Below are 25,959 nucleotides of genomic sequence, written 5' to 3' on the forward strand. Positions count from 1 at the left end.
ATTATCATCATGAATTGTCGTCTTCAGTTAGTTTTAAACTTTCTTTTTATATTGGCTTTCAAGATTGGTTTTCTCATGCTTCAGTCCAGATGGACAAATCTTTTGCTACTTTGCCATAAACAATTTCAATGTTGTACATCAGGGCTTTATATTTTTTGTTTAACCCTTGGCTTCTTTCAGCATGGAAAATATGAGGATCACTAGGAATTTAGGAGTACCAGAAAAATGTCAAATGTTAATTTCTAACAATTAAGTTTTCACTGGTGTGTATTTATGGACTATTAGGTTACTGTATGGAAGTGCATGTTCAAACAGGCCCTGGCTGCCAAGAAACACTGTTGCTTGTAGTTCTCCAAACACCAACTTACTCAACCAGTTAATGGATATTAGGGCTTACTGGGATTTGTAGCCCTCACACTAAATTAATAATGTAATTAGTATTGTATCTTATTACACAGACCTCTACCACCACCGGGAAGTCGGGCCGAGCCCAATGGGAATGATTTTCTGCCATGCTGTAAATCCACATTTCTTCCTGGGACTGATTCATATAGGGCATATAGTATCTTGCTGACCAGACGGAGCTGTTGCTACTGTGACCAGGGGGAGCCCAATCTAGATGTCTCTCTGTTATAGTGTGACTTCCACGCTGTTTGTTTCCCTATATTAGCAATATCCAGCATAAGCTGCCCATATTAAGTCTTGTGTGGGGCATACTAGGTTTATTCTATTCATGTATAATTTTTTTAAGGTCATCACCATCTGTATTATTGCACCATTGTTTAATACAACACAAATGTGATGCCTCTTAACAGGCAAATCTGGAAATGTGACCTACTTTGTACACTTCGGTGTGCATACCTTTACAATAAATTAGTTGAGCTTGCACAAATCCAACCTGCCTGTCTAGAGTGTACTACACATACATACATACATACATACATACATACATACATAGTTTTTTGCACTTCAAATATGGACTTTAATCAAATTCTAATAAAGACCTTTATGCTCTGTAGCACACACTTAGGTAAAATTAATAAGAGAAATGGAATGTTAAAAGTTGTAGAAACAGTGGCATATTAAGGTGGCTATACATTATCCATCCTTCTGTCCATAACAGGATCAATATTCAATTTGGCCACTCGACATACCAATGTTCCTGATAAATTCCAGGGAAACCTGTGACTGTTGATGTGTTCAGATGATGAGTCCTGCAGCACTTCTCTTCTGACTGTATTTATAAACATTTCCAATAATGATCAAGTTAATTTGATTCGAACTTTGTTACTGCAGCATATGTAGTTACCATATTTTTATGCACCTATCTCAGGGCACCATGGAGTTGACATGTGCTTTGGGCTCATTCTTCACTGCAAATTGTGACAATTTAAATAAAACAAAATAAAAAGCCCAATTGGCTAATATGAGCAAACAGATTTTCAGTATATTCTTCCCTTTCTAAAAGAAAATATTTTTTAGTATGTACATCGTGTTAGGTGTCACTAGCCATTGAACTGTAGCAGTTTAGTGAAGTATTATGTAAAAAGAAAATAGATAAAAAGGATATTTGTTTGTGTCTTGTGTCTTGCTTTGTTTGTGTCTTGTGTTTAAAAAAACTCCCTCTGCACATAGTAAGAAAAATAAGATTTTACTTACCGGTAAATCTATTTCTCGTAGTCCGTAGTGGATGCTGGGGACTCCGTAAGGACCATGTGGAATAGACGGGCTCCGCAGGAGACAGGGCACTTTAAGAAAGAATTTGGATACTGGTGTGCTCTGGCTCCTCCCTCTATGTCCCTCCTCCAGACCTCAGTTAGAGAAACTGTGCCCGGAAGAGCTGACAGTACAAGGAAAGGATTTTGGAATCCAGGGCAAGACACATACCAGTCACACCAATCACACCGTATAACTTGTGATAAACTTACCCAGTTAACAGTATGAACAACAACGGAGCATCAGATCAACCCTGATGCAACCACAACATAACCCTTATTTAAGCAATTACTATATACAAGTATTGCAGAAGAAGTCCGCACTTGGGACGGGCGCCCAGCATCCACTACGGACTACGAGAAATAGATTTACCGGTAAGTAAAATCTTATTTTCTCTAGCGTCCTAGTGGATGCTGGGGACTCCGTAAGGACCATGGGGATTATACCAAAGCTCCCAAACGGGCGGGAGAGTGCGGATGACTCTGCAGCACCGAATGAGCAAACACAAGGTCCTCCTCAGCCAGGGTATCAAACTTGTAAAACTTTGCAAGTGTGTTTGAACCTGACCAAGTAGCTGCTCAGCAAAGCTGTAATGCCGAGACCCCTCGGGCAGCTGCCCAAGAAGAGCCCACCTTCCTTGTGGAGTGGGCTTTTACTGATTTTGGAAGCGGCAAACCAGCCGCAGAATGAGCCTGCTGAATCGTGTTACAGATCCAGCGAGCAATAGTTTGCTTTGAAGCAGGAACACCCAGCTTGTTGGATGCATACAGGATAAACAGCGACTCAGTTTTCCTGACTCTAGCCGTTCTGGCTACATAAACCTTCAAAGCCCTGACCACATCCAGCAACTCGGAATCCTCCAAGTCACGAGTACCCACAGGCACCACAATAGGTAGGTTCATATGAAAAGATGACACCACTTTTGGCAGAAATTGTGGACGGGTCCGCAATTCTGCCCTGTCCATATGGAAAACCAGATAGGGGCTTTTATGTGACAAAGCCGCCAATTCTGACACATGCCTAGCTGAAGCCAAGGCTAATAGCATGACCACCTTCCACGTGAGAAATTTTAACTCCACGGTTTTGAGTGACTCAAACCAGTGTGACTTCAGGAAACTCAACACCACGTTAAGATCCCAAGGTGCCACTGCAGGCACAAAAGGGGGCTGAATATGCAGCACTCCCTTTACAACGTCTGAACTTCAGGAAGAGAAGCCAGTTCTTTTTGAAAGAAAATGGATAGGGCCGAAATCTGGACCTTAATGGAACCCAATTTCAGGCCCAAAGTCACTCCCGACTGTAGGAAGTGAAGGAAACGGCCCAGCTGGAATTCCTCCGTAGGGGCATTCCTGGCCTCACACCAAGCAACATATTTTCGCCATATACGGTGATAATGTTGAGCCGTCACATCCTTTCTAGCCTCTATCAGCGTAGGAATGACCTCATCCAGAATGCCTTTTTCTGCTAGGATCCGGCGTTCAACCGCCATGCCGTCAAACGCAGCCGCGGTAAGTCTAGGAACAGACAGGGCCCCTGTTGCACAAGTCCTGTCTTAGAGGCAGAGGCCTCTGTGAGCATTTCTTGCAGATCTGGATACCAAGTCCTTCTTGGCCAATCCGGAACAATGAGTATTGTTCTCACTCCTCTTTTCCTTATGATTCTCAGCACCTTGGGTATGAGAGGAAGAGGAGGAAATACATAGACCAACGGGAACACCCACGGTGTCACCAGTTCGTCCACAGCTATCGCCTGAGGGTCTCTTGACCTGGCGCAATATTTCTGCAGCTTTTTGTTGAGGCGGGATGCCATCATGTCCACCTGTGACAGTTCCCACCGACTTGCAATCTGCATGAAGACTTCTTGATGAAGTCCCCACTCTCCCGGGTGGAGGTCGTGCCTACTGAGGAAGTCTGCTTCCCAGTTGTCCACTCCCGGAATGAACACTGCTGACAGTGCGCTTACGTGATTCTCCGCCCAGCGAAGAATTCTGGTGGCCTTTACCATCGCCACCCTGCTCCTTGTGCCGCCTTGGCGGTTTACATGAGCCACTGCGGTGATATTGTCTGACTGAATCAGAACCGGTTGGTCGTGAAGCAGGGTCTCCGCTTGACTTGGCCCTTAGTTCCAGGATATTGATGTGAAGGCAAGTCTCCTGCCTTGACCACCGCCCTTGGAAATTTCTTCCCTGTGTGACTGCCCCCCACCCTCGGAGGCTTGCATCCGTGGTAACCAGGACCCAGTCCTAAATGCTGAATCTGCGACCTTCGAGAAGGTGAGCACTCTGCAGCCACCACAGGAGAGACACCCTGGCCCTGGGGGATAGGGTGATTAATCTGAAGATGTGATCCGGACCACTTGTCCAGTAAGTCCCATTGGAAGGTCCTCGCATGGAACCTGCCGAAGGGAATGGCCTCGTATAATGCCACCCTCCTTCCCAGGACTCGCGTGCAGTGATGCACTGACACCTGTTTTGGTTTTAAGAGATTCCTGACCAGTGTCACGAGCTCCTGAGCTCTCTCTATCGGGAGATAAATCCTTTTCTGGTCTGTGCCTAGGATCATGCCTAGGAGAGGCAGATGAGCTGTAGGAACCAACTGCGACTTTGGAATATATAGAATCCAGCCGTGTTGCCATTACACTTCCAGAGAAAGTGATACGCTGTTCAGCAACTGCTCTCTTGATCTCGCTTTTATGAGGAGATCGTCCAAGTACGTGATAATAGTGACACCTTGCTTCCGCAGGAGCACCATCATTTCCGCCATTACCTTGGTGAATATTCTCAAGGCCGTGGAGAGACCAAACGGCAACGTCTGAAATTGGTAATGACAATCCCGTACCGCAATTCTGAGGTACGCCTGATGAGGTGGATAAATGGGGACATGAAGGTATGCATCCTTTATGTCCCGAGTCACCATAAAATCTCCCCCTTTCAGGCTTGCAATGACCGCTCTTAGCGATTCCATCTTGAACTTAAACCTTTTCAGGTATATGTTCAGGGATTTTAAATTCAATATGGGTCTGACCGAACCGTCTGGTTTCGGGACTACAACATGGTCGAATAATAACCCCCTCCTTGTTGAAGGAGGGGAACCTTGACCACCACCTGTTGAAGATACAATTTGTGAATTGCAGTTAACACTGTTTCCCTCTCGTGGGGGGAAGCCGGCAGGGCCGTCGGTGAGAGGGCATCTTCTCAAAGCCCAGCTCGTATCCCTGAGACACAATATCTATTGCCCAGGGATCTAACAGGGAGTGAACCCACTTGTGGCTGAACTTACGAAGGCATGCCCCCACCGGGCCTAGCTCCGCCTGTGGAGCCCCAGCGACATGCGGTGGATTTTTGTAGAGGCCGGGGAGGACTTCTGTTCCTGGGAACTAGCTGTGTTGTGCAGCTTCTATCCTCTGCCCCCGCCTCTGGCAAGAAAGGACGCACCTCGGACTTTCTTGTTTCTTTATTTGAAAGGCTGCATTTGATAATGTCGTGCTTTCCTAGGCGGTGCAGGAATATAAGGCAAAATATCAGAATTACCAGCTATAGCTGTGGAGACCAGGTCCGAGAACTCTTCTCCAAACAATCCTCAGCCTTCCATATGCCTCTTAAGTCGGCATCATCTGTCCATTGCATATTCTACAGGACACGTCAAGCAGAAATCGAGATAGCTTTGACTCTAGGACCCAGTATACTCATGTCTCTTTGGGCATGTTTTATATATACATATCTCTTAAGACAGCATCTTTAATATATATATATATATATCTATATATACATATGTCTATCTATATACATACTAGGGTCTCAATCTCTGCTGATAAGGTATCTGTCCACGCTGCCACAGCGCTATAAACCCATGCCGACACAATCGCCGGTCTGAGTAGTGTACCAGAATGTGCACGCTATCTGCAGGATCCCTGAGAATAGCTGTTACGTCAGGGCTACCTTTTGGGCAAACGTGACACCCTAGGGGAAGATTCCCATCATATCCAGGCCCTAGTGGGGACAGGATACTGCCTGAGAATTCTTTGTGGGAAACTGCAGTCTCTTGTCTGGAGATTCCCGCTCTTTTTACCTCAGCTTTTTACCTCAGCTTTCTTCCCCTTAAACATGTGTACCCTTGTGTCAGGGACGGATGAGTCATCAGTGATATGCAAATCATCTTTTATTACAATAATCATATATTGAATACTTTTCTGCCATTTTGGCTGTAACTTTGCATTATCGTAGTCGACACTGGAGTCAAACTCCGTGTCGATATAAGTGTCTATTATTTTGGATAGTGAGCATTGAGAGACTCTAAAGGTCTCTGCGACATAGGGACAGACATGGGTAGATTTCCTGTCTGTTCTCTAATCTTTTGTGCAATAAATTCACCTTAGCACTTAATTACACATATCCAAACAGGTGTCGGCGTTGTCGACGGAGACACCCTCTCACACACATATTTGCTCCATCTCCTCCATAGGGGAGCCTTTTACCTCAGACATGTCGACACACACGTACCGACACACCACACACTCAGGGAATGCTCATCTGAAGACAATTCCCCCATAAGGCCCTTTGGAGAGACAGAGAGAGAGTATGCCAGCACACACCCCAGCGCTATTAACCCAGGAATAACACAGTAACTTAATGTTAACCCAGTAGCTGCTGTTTATATTGATTTTTGCGCCTAATTATGTGCCCCCCCTCTATTTTTACCCTCTTCTACCGTGTAACTGCAGGGGAGAGACTGGGGAGCTTCCTCTCAGCGGTGCTGTGGAGAAAAAACATGGCGCTGGTGAGTGCTGAGGAAGAAGCCCCGCCCCCTCGACGGCGGGCTTCTGTCCCGCTTTCATGTACAATTTTGGCGGGGGCTCATACATATATACAGTGCCCAACTGTATATTATGCAAACTTTTGCCAAAGAGCTCTCTAATTGCTGCCCAGGGCGCCCCCCCCCCTGCGCCCTGCACCTTACAGTGACTGGAGTATGTGGGTTTAGTGTGGGAGCAATGGCGCACAGCTGCAGTGCTGTGCGCTACCTCATATGAAGACTGGAGTCTTCTGCCGCCGATTTCGAAGTCTTCTTGCTTCTGTCACTGGCTTCTGTCTTCTGGCTCTGCGAGGGGGACGGCGGCGCGGCTCCGGGATCGGACGACCAAGGGTGCGATCCTGTGTACGATCCCTCTGGAGCTAATGGTGTCCAGTAGCCTAAGAAGCAGGACCTATCTTCAGTGAGTAGGGCTGCTTCTCTCCCCTCAGTCCCACGTAGCAGAGAGCCTGTTGCCAGCAGATCTCTCTGAAAATAAAAAACCTAACAAAATACTTTCTTTTTAGCAAGCTCAGGAGAGCTCACTAAGTAGCACCCAGCTCGTCCGGGCACAGATTCTAACTGAGGTCTGGAGGAGGGACATAGAGGGAGGAGCCAGAGCACACCAGTATCTAAATTCTTTCTTAAAGTGCCCTGTCTCCTGCGGAGCCCGTCTATTCCCCATGGTCCTTACGGAGTCCCCAGCATCCACTAGGACGTTAGAGAAAAGAAAAATAATTTTAAAGGCATATCCTTTTATATAAAATATCAGTAATATTAGCTTACCTTTTACACTATTTTAATATACTACTAACTAGTTTCCTAACATTATGTTAAACTGAATTAAAGTGTTTGGTGGAATTTAAAACAGTTTACAAAATCAACCAATAGATTCATTTTTGAAAAGTCTAGATCTCCATGCAAAACACAAAATTGAATTGTTTTTTGAGTCAAAACTAAAAACTGATCTACTATACAGAAATTGTAAACATAAATGTGTGTCACTCACAAGGTGACTTCGGTTCTCAGCTACGTATCATGATCAGTTTCTACTAAGACCAAGGTAATAGATGTTAATGGCATATACTAACATTTTCAACTATGTATAACAACAGGGTAATATATATTTCTTTAGATGTAGGTTACAAGGTTGTGCTTAGTTAAATATACTGCATCTATCTAACTAGTAATACAGTGAACAAATAAATATGGATGATAAGACTTGGAGCCCTCATAAAGATCAGTTTTAGTGCAGCACACTTATTATTTGCTTTCCTTCTGTTATAACATATGCTATAAATTGTCTTTCTCATTGCCACTTGGCAAGCCCTGTGATGCTTCATAAATGCAAGGACGCATTCTACAAGGTGGATGAGGTTTGCTTGTAGTCCCTTAACATAACTGAAGCATATGTCACACTTGGGGGCGTACAGAGTACTGACTCAGACACAGGTGAACTAGGCACAGAACTGCCTGAAGCTACTGAATCCCGGAAAGGGGATGGAGGAGTCAAAGCAGGTGAGTCCTCCAGTACTAGTTTGCTTGGAACAAGTTCTTCATCAGGAGTATCTGTACTATCATATATGTAATTCCGAATGAGGTTCAATTTTTCACTCTCTACCTCCTCTGTGGAGGAGTCTATACCTTCACTGAAAGCCGCCATCTGAAGTGGAAGTACTTGCTGAGTGGGATAGATGGAATCAAGTCCATTCTCCGGGCCTGGTATTGGAATAACGGAGTTAAAGTCTGGAATACCAGGGGAGAACTTGTTGATCACTCCATGAAGCTGGTCCAAAATAGACTTTTGCAAAGGTAGGCTTTTGGAAACTTGCTCTGACAAGTAGACTGGACCCTCCTCAAATTCTTGAGATGGCGGAGGAGTTGCATTTAAGCGCCTATGTATCACCATGGATGGGCTGCTGGGTAGGGTGAACCTCACTGGCTCATTCTCTTCTTCCTCTTCCACATTGTACAAGGTGTTAGTGCTAATATCTGAAAACGTGAGGCTCTTGCTTTGAACTTGGTAGCCTTTGGTTATAGGCTTGATTACAGCTGTCTGGTTTGATGGTCCTGTTTCCTTCTTCACGTGCACTGATAGTCTGTGCCACATGTGTTGTCCCTTCTGTACTTGTCTTCCACCTGGTTCAGACCATGACACAGACTTTCCATTAGAACTATGAATAAAATAAAGATGGATGCATTTGAATAAACAGCATGCAGATAATCACATCAAAATAAAAGTAGCAAATATGTATGAGTGGTTTTGTTATTTAATAGAAGCATTTCTCCTGTTTGCTGTAATTCAGTAATTGTGGTCATCTAGATTTTAAGTTATTTTTAGGAGATGTATAAACAATACCCTATTTTTCTTATTTTATTGGATTCTAGCTATTTCTTTTTCTAACCTATATTATTTACGTAGTGAAAAAATATTTCTGTCAAACACTGTACTTTATGTTTTTACTATGTACTATATACTATGACCACAGTATTTAATTAATTACAGTATATTTGATATTTATATATGGGTCTTTAATTTTAACATATGTATTAGTATCTATTTTTTACATAACAGAAGACAGTGATAAAATAGATGTCGTTTCCTTTAATGGAAAAATATAAAAATAGTGTTTTTGATATGCTGTACAAATAATAAATTAAAATATAACAATTATGCACTTTATTAAAATCTACCTAAAAAAAATATTTTTACCTTTAAGTTTGGCATCATTTAAAAAAATAAAAAAATAAAGTAGCATTATTTTATCTTTAATGTATTTACCAACATGTAAAAAAAAATCTGTATTAATAAATAACTGAAAATAGATTTTCTTGATGTCTTTGTATTTATTTATGAAGCACAACTTTTTTTTTGTTTGGAATTATTGTATAACTCTATTTGTTATTTTTTTTAATACCATTAGGTCAATATAGTATTAGGGAGATACTGTACATATTGTAGCATACATCTCAACTGTTGAGCTTTAGGCAGGACTGTATCGATTTTGGGGTCGATCCATCCGTCCTGATTGGGCAGGAATGTTGAGAGGAGTGAATTGTAATGGTGTTTTAAGCAAAAGGGAGAAAGACAGGGGGCAGTCCAATTTGTTGAAAGCACTGCTCATGGCCTGTGACATGTGTCCACGCCCTTCCCCCTTTATTATGGTTTGCAGTACTGATCAACAATTTGGGAGGTATAATTTATTTTTATTTATATATCTTCATGTAATCTGTAATGATTTCCATGCAAATATTTCTTTGCAAAACTGATGAATGCAAAATAGATTGACACAAATGCAACAACAAAATTTCAGCCCATCAAAGCAGTACAATGAATGAATTTCTTAGCTTACAATTCATGCTGACATAATTTTGCCCATAGCTGACATGAAAACATGCAATAAATATTAAAAACATTTAAAACAGTTTTAAGAAATTATACCAATACACCAAATCAGACAAGTGAAACATGCCAGTTGTTAAATGATGAACCAAAATATATGCTTAGGCATTTCATTCATTGAAACAGATTTCCCAAACAATAAACAGAAACAAGACAGAACAAAATCACCATTTAATTTCATTATATATTACCAACCAAAACCAGAACAGATATATAGTAATAAAGGTGCTTTAAATTCAACAATGTAGGAGGGTGTCTATTATATTGTTAGTAGGAAAAAATGCATAGAAGCTTCTGCTTTTCGTATTGTATAATACAGAACAAGCCCACATTACAGTGTTGAAAAGAGCCCTATAACAATGCCCTGCATGACTTTTTAAAGGTTTGGTTCATGGAGGAAAGAGTACAAGTACTGTGATTTCAGTAGACTGATTTTACCCGAAACATCAACTGGCTGAAACACCAACAGTTAAAAATCAATCATTTGGAAACATTTCACCCTCTTGTATCTTGGTAGGGCTGCTCTTATCAAGATGATGACATTCTCACATTTCCTTTACAATCTGCAGGAACTACCCATCCTCCTCACCAAAAGTATATTTAGCTAATTTATAAGTTATTTTGGTCATTTCTATGGCAGGGCGGCAGGCCTCGTATTAGCCTCAGGAAGTTGTATCAACCTAAAAATAATGGGGGGATACTTTTTCCCAATATTCTTATTTATAATCATGCCTCCCTGATGAGATTCTTAACTGGTTAAAAAAATCAGGATGTTTATGCTTAAACACCCCTTGAAGTGCAGTTTCTACCTACAATGGCTCTAAAATACTTTCTCCATATCCATGTTCAGGAAGTCCTGCTAGGGTTTCAAGACAAATCCCAACTAATAACAACTATAAGCCTCTGGCACATGCTCCACCACAAATCCTGCCTTAATGCTCATACATCAATCCACCTCCTGTTCTTGCATAAATCCTTATCTCATAATTTGAGATATGGAGGGTGGGGGGTACACAGCTTAAGTCACCTACTTGACTACAATGCGAGGCAACCCCTGACATTCCTCAAGGCAACTGAGAAATTGGTCAGGCAGGGGATGCGACAATGGTTGACACAATTCCAAACTCTTTCTATTGATGACTTAGTATGAGGATTGCTGAGATCGCGCACAGTGCTGACTGCTAGTACATACAGTATAACAAGCTTTTCTTAAATGTATGTCATATAACTTATTTGTCTTCCTACAGACAGTTTAGAATGAGTCTGTCTGACTCTCACAATTTCCCTAGATGTGCCAAAGAAGAGGCTAACCTTTATTAGTGTCTTTGGGACTGTCCAGTGGTTCAGGGTTTCTAGAGGAGGGTAAGGCGGGATGCTGAGGCCCACTTGGTCAACTCTGTGCCTTTTAATCCTGAGTGGGATAATTTGGGCATTTTTCCTAGGGGGCAGAGACTTACTCCGGACAGCAGAAAATGATTGTGTGCTCTAATTGCTGCTAAAATGAAAACAATCCCTAGGAGAAACTTTAATTTTTCAAATGGATTGAATGGAGATGATGTTTGCTAAGGAAAAGAAGGCCTCTTTCTTATTTTGATTCATGGGAAAGTTTTAATGCAACTTTGCTAACCTCAACGCAATCCCAAATCTATTATAAAATGTGTCTGAACCAGTGGTATGAAACTCAAATTCTTCTGGGTGATCCTCCGATTACATTTCCCGATGGGTGAGTGCCAGACACCCTTTTCTTTTAATGTATGTCTGTGTTCAGAGTTGGACTGGCCCACAGGGGTACAGGGGAAACCACCGGGCCCACCCCTTCCTTTAGGGATCAGGTTCCAGATTGTGCACTTGAATTATATATTATACATATGTTACATAATACTGCACAGGACTATCATTTATTTTCTACAGTGCATTCCTGCTATTAACCTGGTACATTACCAGTCCATCTGTGTCTTATTTACATATATATCCAAGCAAGGGATATCCAAACACGGGGTCCCGGTGATCACAATGCAGATGACAGGATCCCGCACAGCACTACAATGCCGGTGCTGGAAACCTGGTGCCACAGGCTTTGCTCCCTCTATGCACTCACCCCACTGCCGGCATTCTGATGGCCCGGGATATCACTGTCGGTATACTGACGGCCGGCATCCTGACCATCGGTATTACATACTGAATCCCAAGCATTGTGTATGTGTTTCTATTTTACTTAAGTTTTAAGCTACATGAATGCTGTATATTGTAACGAATGTCCCTGGAAGTGTGCTAGGAGATGCTTTGTTGTATGTTACTTATCACCACGTGTAAGGTTTCTTATACTTAAATCATATACCTATGTCTTGGAAAATTGTACAGTGTTTTGCTTCAATAAAAATAAATAATTTTAAAAAATCATTTACTTTTTATGAAGCCATTAAGACAAGATTACTTTTATGAAGTCATTGAGACAACATTAATGATGTTGCTTCCTTTTAGGTCCGATGTACTATTTTTTTCTTGTTTACACAATTTTTCTGCTTATAATTGTTTATTACAATAAATACAAATGTGTTTTTTCATAAAAATAATTTTCTCTTCCTAATATATTAAGAATAATTGCCTCGGTATCGACTATTTTTCACATTGAAAATTTCTGTCAGACAGTATCATATGACTTTGGTTATAAAATCTGTATGAAATATTCATCTTGACTGACACATTATTCATGTTGCCAATTTTGCATCTAAGAAAATGACAAATTAAATACTCATTTATAAAACAAATGATAAATAATGACAATATTCCACCATAATACAAATGAAGTCAGAGCTATCCCAAAAATAACATCTGAGGCTTTAAATAATTTGCTAAACTGCACTCCTAGCAGTACTTAAACTAAATTGATTATCCAAATTAATTTTTGGAAGCTGATTTTATGGTCTTTAGGACTTACAGACACTAAGGGGTATATTTACTAAAGTGCGGGTTTATAGAAGTGGAGATGTTGCCCATAGCAACCAATTAGATTCTACTTATTATTTATCTATCATCTTCTAGAAGATAATAGCTACTGTAGAATCTGATTGGTTGCTATGGGTAACATCTCCACTTCTATAAACCTGTACTTTAGTAAAGAAATACCCCTTAGTTAGAACACATTCTGGTTCTGAAACTCATTGTGACTATTGTGGCTTAATTTGTGGTTGTCTATCGATATCTGTTGATAATCTGCAAAGTTCTAATTCCAGCTCCCTTTTGTGGTCATTTAGCCAGAAAGCTTACATTATTTGCTCCTGTTTTAATTTTTTTTTATAAATTAGGATTGTTATTGAAACAAACATATTCCTTTCTTTATTTAGTTACCAAGCATCTTTACAGAAAATATGCAGTCTTTCTTGAGACCGAGGCACCACAACAGACCTTTGTATTAGCTTTTCAGGGAACAAACTCTTTATGAAACAGAACCATTAAGTACACATCTTAAGACAATCTGGGAAACCAGAACTTCTGCTACATTGAGACAAGTGCTATAACGCAGGATGGAGACTGAACAGCACCGTTTTGTATTTGAATCCCACATTGGGGGTCATTCTGACCCGATCGCACGCTGCAGTTTTTCGCAGCGTAGCGATCGAGTCAGAACTGCGCATGCGCCGGTGCCACAGTGCTACGATCGCCTTTGCCTGATTGACAGGCAGAGGCAGTCGATGGGCGGGATGGGGCGAAATGGTGGTGTTTGGCCGCCATTTCGTGGGCGCGGCCCGGCCAACGCACACGCAGCCGCTACGAGCCGAGGAGCGATGACTAGCTCCCGGCCAGCACGCTAAAACTGAGCTGGCCGGGAGGTACTCTGGAAGTGCAAAGGCATCGCCGCTGTGCGATGCCTTTGCACTTCTGCGGGAGGGCCGACACTGACATGCGGGGCGGACTAGCCCTGTGCTGGGCGTCCCCCCGCAGGCCTGAGTTCATGATCGTAGCTGTTCTAAATTTAGCACAGCTACGATCAACTCGGAATGACCCCCATTATCAGCACACATCGTACTCTAAGTGGTATATTTTCTAAAGTGCGGGTTTATAGAAGTGGAGATGTTGCCTATAGCAACCACTCAGATTCTAGCTATTATCTTCTAGAATGTGCTATATAAATTATAAGTAGAATCTGATTGGTTGCTATGGGAAACATCTCCACACAGGGGCGAATAGGGATGGAAAACCAACCTGGGAAATTTATGAAAGCAGCACTAATGGGGGTGGGATATGTTGTGGGGGTGTTTTTCATCCTCATAGGGTTTGATTCTGAATTGGATGCAGTTGCGGCCTTCCTTGCATCCTTTGCTGCAGTTGCATCTGTGACTTTATGCTAATGACTCTACAATGCAGTTCCCTAGTGTACATATGTGCATCCAAATATGCAAGGACTGAGATGCTCACTTTCTCTCACTGTCTGCAGATGCTTGCAATCATGCTTTGTGCATCTTTAGATGCCACCACTGGGCGCAAAATTGAAACTTTCACCAGCGCTATACTAGAGCAATTCAATGTCTCTAAATGCAACCACTAATAGCAAAATGCCCACACTACATTACATCTGTGCCTGACTAGCCAGCCCCCTGAAACCACACAGGAATGCCCAACACATTCTAATACACTTCTTGGTGCGTATGTCTGACTCTGAACTGCAACTCTGTACGGACACCACGCGGTGCATGCATGCACGGTGCAACTCAGATGCAAGCACAGATGAAAAACATTGCACAAGAAAAAAAAACCCACTGGCCCCCACAGAAAACAATTTTGCCCACACAGGGGAAAAAAAAAAGTATAATATAACTTTTATTATTAAATTTTGTTTCAAATTTCCACTGTTGTTTGAAAGGCCCAGTGACTCCAAAAGGTTTTACAATTTTTGGCTGTAACATCTATATATTCATTTATATATTAACATGTATGTAGCACTAGCATATTCCATTGCACTTTCTTTCAAAATCAGACAGGGGCCAGATTGAGAACAGAAAGTGCCCTGGAAAAAATTGTAGAAGTGGCCTCAATGGACATGTATACCGTGTAACCATGATGGCGGCACTCCCCCCCCCCCTCCCCAAATGTCAACAAATACAACAGGCCCCGCATGCACAGCGGCCCACCGGGACTCTTCCCTGTTTGGACCGGTGGCCGATCCACCCCTGCCTCCACTACTATGAACAGGTATGAATTACTCCTGTCCAATCTGGCTATTGCATTGCAATAAATGTTATAGATCAGCTGGTTGATTATGATTATGCATTCACGATAGGGCCGTGTATATAATAATCCAGAGGAAAAACACATTTTAAGATGGGCTCAACAGTTTGATTTCTTGTTGATTACAAAGCTTTGGTGGATGGACCAAAACAGGCTGCATTCAGGGTCTAACCTCCATTTACAAAAAGCGTTAAACATTCAGACAAGGTCTTTTGCACAGTTATTAATGAATCACTATTCTGAGATAAACAAACGGCACTTACCATCAGGTGAACGCAATGCAGGTCAAAGTAACACAGGCAGATGTATAATCACAAATAGAAATATATACTACCAGTGATCATCCCAGTGTGGCATTCACGGCCAAAACTGTGCTTTTATCTGAACATTTCCATCATTCAAGTGATCAAGATTTGCACTATAGTGTAATAGATAGTGATGAATGGGTTCGGTTCGTCGGAATCCGAACCCCCCCGAACTTCACCCTTTTTTCACACGGTTCCGAGGCAGATTCGAATCTTCCCGCCTTGCTCGGTTAACCCGAGCGCGCCCGAACGTCATCATCCCGCTGTCGGATTCTCGCGAGATTCGGATTCTATATAAAGCCGCTCGTCGCCGCCATTTTTCACTCGTGCATTGAAAATGATAGTGAGAGGACGTGGCTAGCGTCCTCTCACTTTGTTTCAGGGGGCTGCAGTGCAAATATCTTTATTCTGGGGACCAGCAGTATTATAGGAGGTGTACGTTGTCTGCCTGAAAAACGCTCCATATCTGTGCTCAGTGTGCTGCATATATCTGTGCTCACACTGCTTTATTGTGGGGACTGGGGACCAGCAGTATTATATAGGAGGAGTACAGTGCAGAGTTTTGTTGACCAGTGACCACCAGTATACGTTATCTGCCTGAAAAACGCTCCATATCTGTGCTCAGTGTGCTGCATATATCTGTGCTCACACTGCTTTATTGTGGTGACTGGGGACCAGCAGTATTATATATAGGAGGAGTACAGTGCAGAGTTTTGCTGACCAGTGACCACCAGTATACGTTGTCTGCCTGAAATACGCTCCATATCTGTGCTCAGTGTCATGCATATATCTGTGCTCACACTGCTTTATTGTGGGGACTGGGGACCAGCAGTATTATATAGGAGGAGTACAGTGCAGAGTTTTGCTGACCAGTGACCACCAGTATTATACGTTGATCTATTACTGGCATATAATTCCACACATTAAAAAATGGAGAACAAAAATGTGGAGGGTAAAATAGGGAAAGATCAAGATCCACTTCCACCTCGTGCTGAAGCTGCTGCCACTAGTCATGGCCGAGACGATGAAATGCCATCAACGTCGTCTGCCAAGGCCGATGCACAATGTCATAGTAGGGAGCATGTAAAATCCAAAAAAATAAATCTCAGTAAAATTACCCAAAAATCTAAATCAAAATCGTCTGAGGAGAAGCGTAAACTTGCCAATGTGCCATTTACGACACGGAGTGGCAAGGAACGGCTGAGGCCCTGGCCTATGTTCAAGGCTAGTGGTTCAGCTTCACCTGAGGATGGAAGCACTCATCCTCCTTCTAGAAAACTTAAAAGAGTTAAGATGGCAAAAGCACAGCAAAGAACTGTGCGTTCTTCTAAATCACAAATCCTCAAGGAGAGTCCAATTGTGTCGTGTCACAACTGAGGGCTGGAGACCGTGACTGGGAGCCTCAGTTGTTGGGGCTGATGGGTACTTGAATTTAGGAGGAGCTATGTGACTCCTGGACATGCGTAATGACAGCAGCAATGAATGCCCGAGGGCGTGACCACGACAACTGGGAATGCCTTAAGTGCTTTTATTAAATAAAAAGTCAAATAACGTGCAAAAGAATAATAGAAAGTCACAAGTGCTAATTAGGTGCACAATTGGTAAAGACCAGTAACCTGGAATATGGAGGAAAGTTCTGTAAACAATAAATGAAGCTGGGGTTCGCTGGAAGATGAGAAATGAAGCTGGGGTTAGTAGGTAAATGAGGAAAGTAGCTGGAGTGCGCTGGTAACTGAGGAATGAAGGATGGTTACTGAAAAGCCAAAGTTCAAACACAGGAATCAGAGTAGACTGTAGAGGGTTAATCACTGGAGAGTCGGGTTACACTGCAGAGTGTAATCACCAGGGAAGTCAGGCTGAACTGCAGAATGGAATTGCAGGAGAAAGTCTGTAGTGAAGCTTGCAGGCTGGAATCACTGATGACAATGAAAGCACTGACGATTTCCTGGTGCAGGCTCAGTCCCTTTATACCCTTAGGTATGCAGGGATTGGATGACCAATTAGGCAGACTTCAGCGGAGCTATGGATTGGAGGTCAGGATCATGTGACAGGAACTAAGATGGCTGCGCCCATACCGGCCAGTGGAGGGAAACCTTGTTTGTAACACCACATGGAGATTCCTCTGTAATGGCGGCAGTGAACACAGAGAACGCCAACTTGCATCTCAGTACCCGGATCGTGAGTGGCCCCAGGACACTTCTTAAGTTTACCTGGCCATCTGGAATAGAACTTCTGGATGAAGACTTGTGCCAACTTGGAAGTGGGGAATCCATGACAGAATCCATCGAGGGATGAGCCTATGGACGATGAGGAACAGACAAGGAAACCAGTTGCCTAGTGGGTGACTGGCGGGATACTTTGTGCTGGGCACATTTTGGGCAGGAGGCCACAAATTCAGCAATGTCCTTTTTTAGGGTCGGCCACCAATTTGACCTGGAAATGAATTTTAAGGTCTTGCGTATGCCCGCGTGTCCGGCAAAGCGAGAGGAATGTGCCCAATGCAAGAGCTTCCTCCTGAAAGCAGTCTTCACGAAATTTTTCCCTGGTGGAGGCATAGAGTCCATCCTCACTGCGGAGAACGCCACTGGATCAACAATATAATGCTTGTCAGTAGACTCAGACTCATTTTCTTGCTCCCAGGAGCGGGAAAGGGCATCAGCCTTGTGATTCGGGGACCCTGGACAAAACTGTAGTTTGAAATCTTGGCACGGAGGAGACAGGACATCAGAAGACTTGTAGGAGGATATGCGAACTGGAAGCTCTTTTTGGAGACAAGTCTCTGAGCAGGAAGGACCCCATGCCAGGATACGGGTCGACTTCCAATCAACTTGAGGATTATGCAGATGTAGCCATGGGAGGCCTAGGACCACAGGATGGGTGGCCCTGGGGATAACCTGGAAAGAAATCAACTCTGTATGCTGGTCCCCTACCTTCAGATGGATAGGTAGGGTCTTAGAGGTAATCACTGCATCAGGAATCCTACTGCCGTCCACGTCAGTTAGAGATATAGGAGATGACAGTCTCTCAGTTGGTAGAGACCACTGCTTAACGAACCTCTCTGTAATAAAGTTTCCGGCTGCTCCAGAATCCAATAAGGCAGTGAGATTCTTTGTACGCTGAGCCACCTGCAGAGAAACGGAGAGCTTGCAGTTACTTGGAAATGGAGAGAAATTCGTCACTCCTAGCTGGTCTTCTCCTTGGTGGGCTAGGACTTGGGGTTGTCCCGGACGCTTGGGACAGGACTTGATAACATGAGAAGATTCGGCACAATACAAACAGAGACGCTCAGCAAGACGTCTACTACGCTCTTCCGGAGATAAACGAGAGCGACCTATCTGCATAGGTTCCTCCCTAGGCGGAGATGGCTGGCTAGGAATGGAAACAGTAGGAATCTTGGGAAATGTGGATCTTCCTCGTTCAACTGCCCTTTCACGGAACCTTAGGTCGACCTTAGTGCAGAGGGAAATGAGCTCGTTTAACGTTAAAGGCAAGTCTCTAGCAGCGAGCTCATCTTTGATACGCTCGGATAGCCCTCCCCAGAAGGCTGCATAAAGAGCGTCATCATTCCAGGAGACTTCAGATGCCAAGGTCTGGAATTGCACCAAATACTGACCGACAGTTCGCGTCCCCTGACGCAGCCGAAGGATCTCTGAAGAAGCTGATGTCACTCGACCTGGCTCATCGAAAATTCGTCTGAACGTTGCCACGAAGTTAGCAAAGGGCATCAGACCTTTCCCATATAGGTGAGGCCCAGTCTAGAGCGGCACCACTGAGTAAAGAAATTAGGTATGCCCCCTTAATGCGGTCTGTAGGGAAACTGCTGGGTTGCAATTCAAATTGGATCTTGCACTGGTTTAGGAAACCCCTGCAGGCTTTAGGGGATCCATCATATTTAGCAGGAGACGGCAAGTGAAGGTAGGGAGCAGGAACGGGTATGGTGGGTGGGGACACCACCGGAGGCGCTGGAGTCGGCACACTGGACGCCCCTGATCCACGGAGGGCCGCTTGAATTTCATCCAGCCGGGAGGAGAGGTCCTGGAGACAGCGAACAACATGGCCTTGAGCAGCCTCCTGACGTTCAAGGCGGGTTGCCAATTCTTGTATCAGCCTAAGCGCTTGGGCCTGGTCTCCGGCTGGATCCATTGGGTCAGTGCTTACTACTGTCACAACTGAGGGCTGGATACCGTGACTGGGAGCCTCAGTTGTAGGGGCTGACGGGTACTTGAATTTAGGAGGAGCTATGTGACTCCTGGATGTCACAACTGAGGGCCTGAGCTGACGGGAGGCAGCCTCAGTTGTAGGGGCTGAGTTGTACCGGAACCTGGGAGGTTGTATCAGACCCCTGGACATGTAAGTAACATGAATAATAACTGCCCGAAGGCGTGACCACGACAACTTGGATAAAAGTCAATGATGTTTATTATGACAACTCCGCAACACAGCAGCAGTAAAAGAAAACGTAAAAGTCAGCAAAGAATAAATACAGTTCCTGGGTACTACAGGATGGCAGGAGCCACAGGGCACTGGTAGTGTGAGATAGTTCTTATAATCTTCTAGATGGAAAGTCCTTACCAGGCCCGACTGTAGCAATGGAGATAACCCAGGATTGTGCCAGCTGGTGTTCCAGGAAAAGCTGGGTTGCTGAAGATAAAACGGCTGCTGTGGATACTGGCTGGAACCAGACTGTTGTTAGCACGGAGTGGATACTGGCTGGAACCAGTTAAATAATAAATGAACTTGGGAGCGATGAAATATGAACTGAAATGTAGAACTTGAGAGCGGAGAAATAATAATACCGGTGGAGAGTGGTAAAGTGTAGAAAGGACACCGGCCCTTTAAGAGAAGCTGTACTCTGCTGGAAGCTGAGCTGGAAGCAGGTAATATTGTAGCTGGAAACAGATGAATCCACAATGGATTGGAGAGTCAGGCTACACCGCAGGTGGAATGCTGGTGCGGGTCTCTATGGTGGAAGTCTTGAGACAGGAGCTGGAACCTGGAAGACAATCACAGGAGAGAGACAAACAGGAACTAGGTTTGACAACCAAAGCACTGACGCCTTCCTTGCTCAGGCACAGTGTATTTATACCTGCAGCAAGGAAGGGATTGGCTAGGCAATTATGCAGATTATCAATACTGAGAACAGATTGGTGGAAATGATCAGCTGACAGAATCCAAGATGGCTGCGCCCATGCAGACACTTGGAGGGAAGTTTGGTTTGTAATCCATGTGGTAATGAAAACAGTAATGGCGGCGCCGGCCACCGGAGACAGGAGGCGCCAGGCTGACAGATGCACATCCAACCACGCGGACACAGCGAAGGCCGCGGCTGACGTAATCGCCACTCAGACACTCTGCATGCAGAAGTTCAGGGACGGCGGCGGAGGCCGCGGGAGACGCCATGCCAGGTGTAATATGGCGTTTACTGTGACAGCGTCCCAGAGTGACAGGAGAGGATACAGGAATGTACACATCAGGATAACAGATGGGATCCGGTCCTGGAGCGCTGAGCCAGCCTTAGGAGGCATCTGATGGGTAAGAAATGGCGTCCAGATACCCGGATCGTGACAGCACCCCCCCCTTTAGGAGTGGCCCCAGGACACTTCTTTGGCTTTTGATGAAACTTGGAATGGAATCTCCGGACCAAGGCAGGAGCATGGACATCAGAAGCATTGGTCCATGAACGTTCCTCAGGACCATAACCCTTCCAGTCAATAAGATATTGTAGTTGACCGTAACGGTGACGTGAGTCCAGGATCTTGGCCACTCCATACTCAACGCCTCGTTGAGTTTGGACTTTCGGAGTTGGAGGAAGTGAGGAATGAAACCGATTCAAGATCAGCGGTTTCAACAGGGAAACATGGAATGTCCTGGGTATTTTTAAGAAGGGAGGCAACTGGAGTCTGTAAGCAACAGGATTGATGACTTGTTCAATCTTGAAAGGACCGATATAGCGAGGTGCAAACTTCATACTGGGAACTCTTAACCTCAAATTCTTCGTGGATAACCATACCCGATCACCCACCTTGAGAGCAGGAACTGCTCGACGCTTCTTATCCGCAAACTTCTTGTACCTGAACGATGCCTTGAGCAGAGCTGATCGTACGCTCTTCCAGATATTGGCAAACTGATGCAAGGTGATATCCACTGCGGGAACAGAAGTTGCTGGAAGCGGTTGGAACTCAGGGACTTTAGGGTGGAATCCAAAGTTAGTGAAGAATGGTGTTGAAGCAGATGAAGAATGATACTGGTTGTTATGACAGAACTCGGCCCAGGGAAGTAATTGAACCCAGTCATCTTGAGAGGAGGACACATAGATGCGGAGGAAGGCCTCCAAGTCCTGATTCACCCTCTCGGTTTGACCATTGGTCTGAGGATGGTAAGCCGTGGAAAACTTTAGCTTGACTTGGAGGACTTGACATAAACTTCGCCAGAATTTGGCTGTGAATTGAACTCCTCGATCTGAGATAATTTCTTCAGGAAGACCGTGGAGTCGGAAGATCTCTTGTATGAATACTTGAGCCAACTTGGAAGCTGACGGAAGACCGGTGAGAGGAATGAAGTGTGCCATCTTGGTGAACCGGTCAACTACCACCAAGATGGTATTGAACTTGTTGCACATGGGTAAATCTGTAATAAAATCCATCGACAAATGGGTCCAAGGTCGACGGGGAACAGATAGTGGAACCAGTTGCCCCGCAGGCGACTGGCGGGATACCTTATGTTGAGCACACTTTGGGCAAGATGCAATAAACTCCAAGACGTCCTTTTTCAGAGTTGGCCACCAATAGGACCTAGAGATAAACTCCAGGGTTTTTTGGATACCTGTATGTCCGGCAAAACGGGAAGCATGGGCCCAATGCATGAGCTTCTTCCTTAGCATCGGTTTCACAAAACTTTTCCCTGATGGGGGCGTAGAGTCCATCCCTACCGTGGAGAATGCCAACGGATTTATAATAGGATGCTTGTCTGAAGACTCTGACTCATTTTCTTGCTCCCATGAGCGGGAAAGGGCATCGGCCTTGCGATTCTGAGAGCCCGGACAGAACTGGAGTTTAAAGTCGAACCTGGAAAAGAAAAGTGCCCATCTGGCCTGACGAGGGTTGAGACATTGTGCGCCTTTCAGATATAAAAGGTTCTTGTGGTCTGTAAGTATGGTGATTGAATGAGAAGCTCCCTCCAACAGATACCTCCACTCTTCTAGAGCGAGCTTGATGGCTAGCAACTCCTGGTCGCCAATGGCATAGTTGCGCTCAGCTGGGGAGAACTTCCGGGAGAAGAAACTGCAAGGGTGTAAATGGCCATCTTTAGCCCTCTGAGATAACACCGCTCCTACTCCAACGGAGGAGGCATCCACCTCTAAGATGAAAGGAGAGTCGATGTCAGGCTGTTTCAGAACAGGCGCAGAGATGAACCTTTGTTTTAAAAGATGAAATGCTTGCATGGCTTCTTCAGACCACTTGGACGGGTTAGCACCCTTCTTAGTGAAAGCAGTAATAGGCGCCACAATGGTGGAAAAGTCTCGTATAAACTTTCGGTAATAGTTGGCGAACCCTAAGAACCTCTGGACCCCTTTGAGGGTTAAGGGTACCGGCCAATTTTGGATTGCTTGTAGTTTCTCAGGATCCATCTCTAGTCCGGAACCGGACACAATGTACCCTAGAAACGGAATGGACTTGACTTCAAAGACGCATTTTTCTAATTTGCAATAGAGATGATTGACACGGAGACGGGACAGAACCTCTTTAACCCAAAAACGATGTTCCTCTAAATCGTTGGCAAAAATGAGGATATCGTCTAGATAGACCACGACATGACGGTATAGAATGTCTCTGAAGATCTCATTGACAAAATGCTGGAAGACAGCTGGAGCATTGCTCAATCCGAAGGGCATGACGAGGTACTCATAATGTCCGTCACGGGTGTTAAAGGCGGTCTTCCACTCGTCACCCTCACGGATCCGGATGAGATTGTATGCACCTCTCAAGTCCAGCTTTGTAAAGATGGTAGCTCCGCTAACTCTGTCAAAGAGCTCAGTAATCAGGGGTAAAGGATAACGGTTCTTGATGGTAATGTCGTTCAAACCTCTGTAGTCGATGCACGGCCGCAGACCACCATCTTTCTTTTTTACAAAAAAGAAGCCTGCGCCGGCTGGAGAAGAAGAAGGTCGAATGAACCCCTTTGCTAGGTTCTCTTTAATATATTCCTCCATAGAATGCGTCTCAGGCAGAGACAACGGATAAGTTCGGCCTCGAGGTGGAATCTTCCCTGGAACGAGATCAATCGGGCAGTCCCATTCTCTATGAGGAGGAAGGATATCAGCAGAAGCTTTACTGAACACATCCGTGAAATCTTGATATGGAGGAGGTGGAACATCAGACGACCTGGGGGAGGAAGAACAGACAGGCAATACTTTAAACAAACATGTCTCAGCACAGGAGGAACCCCATGCCAGGATTTGCGTAGTCGTCCAATCAATTGTAGGATTGTGAAGACGGAGCCATGGAAGGCCCAGGACCACAGGATGTGTGGCTCTTGGAATCACTAAAAAAGAAATAAGTTCGGAATGAAGAACTCCCACTCTCAGACGAACTGGTAGAGTCCTTAAAGAAATAACTGCATCAAAAATTTTGCTGCCATCCACGGCAGTTAAAGAAATGGACGAAGGAAGTCTCTCGGTGGGTAGGGACCACCGTTTAACATAGGCTTCGGTAATAAAGTTCCCAGCTGCTCCGGAATCAAGGAGGGCAATGACGTTCCGATAACGTTGAGCAACTTGAAGCGAGACTGGGAGATTACAATCTTGAGGAGATGGAGAGGAGATCATTACTCCTAGCCGGCCCTCTCCTTGGCGAGCTAGGATTTGGAGTTTCCCGGACGTTTGGGACAGGCATTAATGGTGTGAGACGGAGCTGCACAATAGAGACAGAGAGACTCGGAGAGACGTCTTCGGCGCTCAGCAGGAGTTAAACGGGAACGGCCAAGTTGCATGGGCTCATCTTTAGATGGTGACAGTTGACGAGGAGGAGGAGCAGAAGATTTTGGAGCAGATGATCTTCCACGCTCAGTTGCTCTCTCTCTGAAACGTAAATCAACTTTCGTGCAGAGTGAGATTAGCTCATCTAACTTAGAAGGTAAGTCTCTGGTAGCTAACTCATCTTTAATACGATCAGATAAGCCATGCCAGAATGCAGCATACAGGGCCTCGTCGTTCCATGCCAGTTCGGATGCCAGGATCTGGAACTGTATCAGATATTGTCCTACAGTACGTGACCCCTGGCGTAAACGGAGAATCTCGGATGAAGCTGAGGTTACCCGGCCTGGCTCGTCGAAGATGCGCCTGAATGTTGACACGAAGGCAGTGTAGGAAGATAGCAGGGTGTCGGACCTCTCCCATAACGGTGATGCCCAATCAAGGGCTGAGCCACTGAGAAGAGAAATAATGTAGGCAATTTTTGTACGGTCACTGGGAAAATTGCCAGGTTGTAGCTCAAACTGAATCTCACACTGGTTGAGAAATCCCCTGCAGAATCTTGGAGATCCGTCAAATTTTGCTGGCGTTGGAAGATGAAGACGTGGAGCAGAAATGGGTAAGGTGGGTGGGGTTATAGCTGGAGTCACTGTGGTTGACGCACCAGACGCGCCTGATCCACGGAGAGTTGTCTGAATCCCATCCAGCCGAGTAGAGAGATCCTGGAGACAGCGGATGATGTGGCCCTGTGCAGCCTCCTGATGTTCTAGTCGGGCTGCCAGTTCTTGCATCGGCCTGGCCGCTTGATCCTGGTCTCCGGCTGGATTCATTAGGTCAGTGCTTACTGTCACAACTGAGGGCCTGAGCTGACGGGAGGCAGCCTCAGTTGTAGGGGCTGAGATGTACCGGAACCTGGGAGGTTGTATCAGACCCCTGGACATGTAAGTAACATGAATAATAACTGCCCGAAGGCGTGACCACGACAACTTGGATAAAAGTCAATGATGTTTATTATGACAACTCTGCAACACAGCAGCAGTAAAAGAAAACGTAAAAGTCAGCAAAGAATAAATACAGTTCCTGGGTACTACAGGATGGCAGGAGCCACAGGGCACTGGTAGTGTGAGATAGTTCTTATAATCTTCTAGATGGAAAGTCCTTACCAGGCCCGACTGTAGCAATGGAGATAACCCAGGATTGTGCCAGCTGGTGTTCCAGGAAAAGCTGGGTTGCTGAAGATAAAACGGCTGCTGTGGATACTGGCTGGAACCAGACTGTTGTTAGCACGGAGTGGATACTGGCTGGAACCAGTTAAATAATAAATGAACTTGGGAGCGATGAAATATGAACTGAAATGTAGAACTTGAGAGCGGAGAAATAATAATACCGGTGGAGAGTGGTAAAGTGTAGAAAGGACACCGGCCCTTTAAGAGAAGCTGTACTCTGCTGGAAGCTGAGCTGGAAGCAGGTAATGTTGTAGCTGGAAACAGATGAATCCACAATGGATTGGAGAGTCAGGCTACACCGCAGGTGGAATGCTGGTGCGGGTCTCTA

At 44.7% G+C, this 25,959-nt stretch overlaps 1 protein-coding gene across 3 annotated transcripts in view; it reads right to left on the minus strand.

The window, feature by feature from the left end:
• Nucleotides 1–7,607: 7,607 nt before the first annotated feature.
• GRM1 (glutamate metabotropic receptor 1) overlaps nt 7,608–25,959 on the minus strand; it is an 818,622-nt gene continuing 800,270 nt past the window's right edge. For 2 of the 3 annotated variants that reach the window (XM_063917884.1, XM_063917883.1), the window contains exon 9: nt 7,608–8,677. In XM_063917884.1, the coding sequence (XP_063773954.1) occupies nt 7,864–8,677 (814 nt within the window). In that variant the 3' untranslated portion in view covers nt 7,608–7,863. The remainder of the gene's footprint in view (nt 8,678–25,959) is intronic. The other variant, XM_063917885.1, reaches the window with a different exon arrangement.

The sequence above is a fragment of the Pseudophryne corroboree genome, chromosome 4 (genome assembly GCF_028390025.1).
Source record: "Pseudophryne corroboree isolate aPseCor3 chromosome 4, aPseCor3.hap2, whole genome shotgun sequence".
NCBI classification, from domain to species: Eukaryota; Metazoa; Chordata; class Amphibia; order Anura; family Myobatrachidae; genus Pseudophryne; species Pseudophryne corroboree.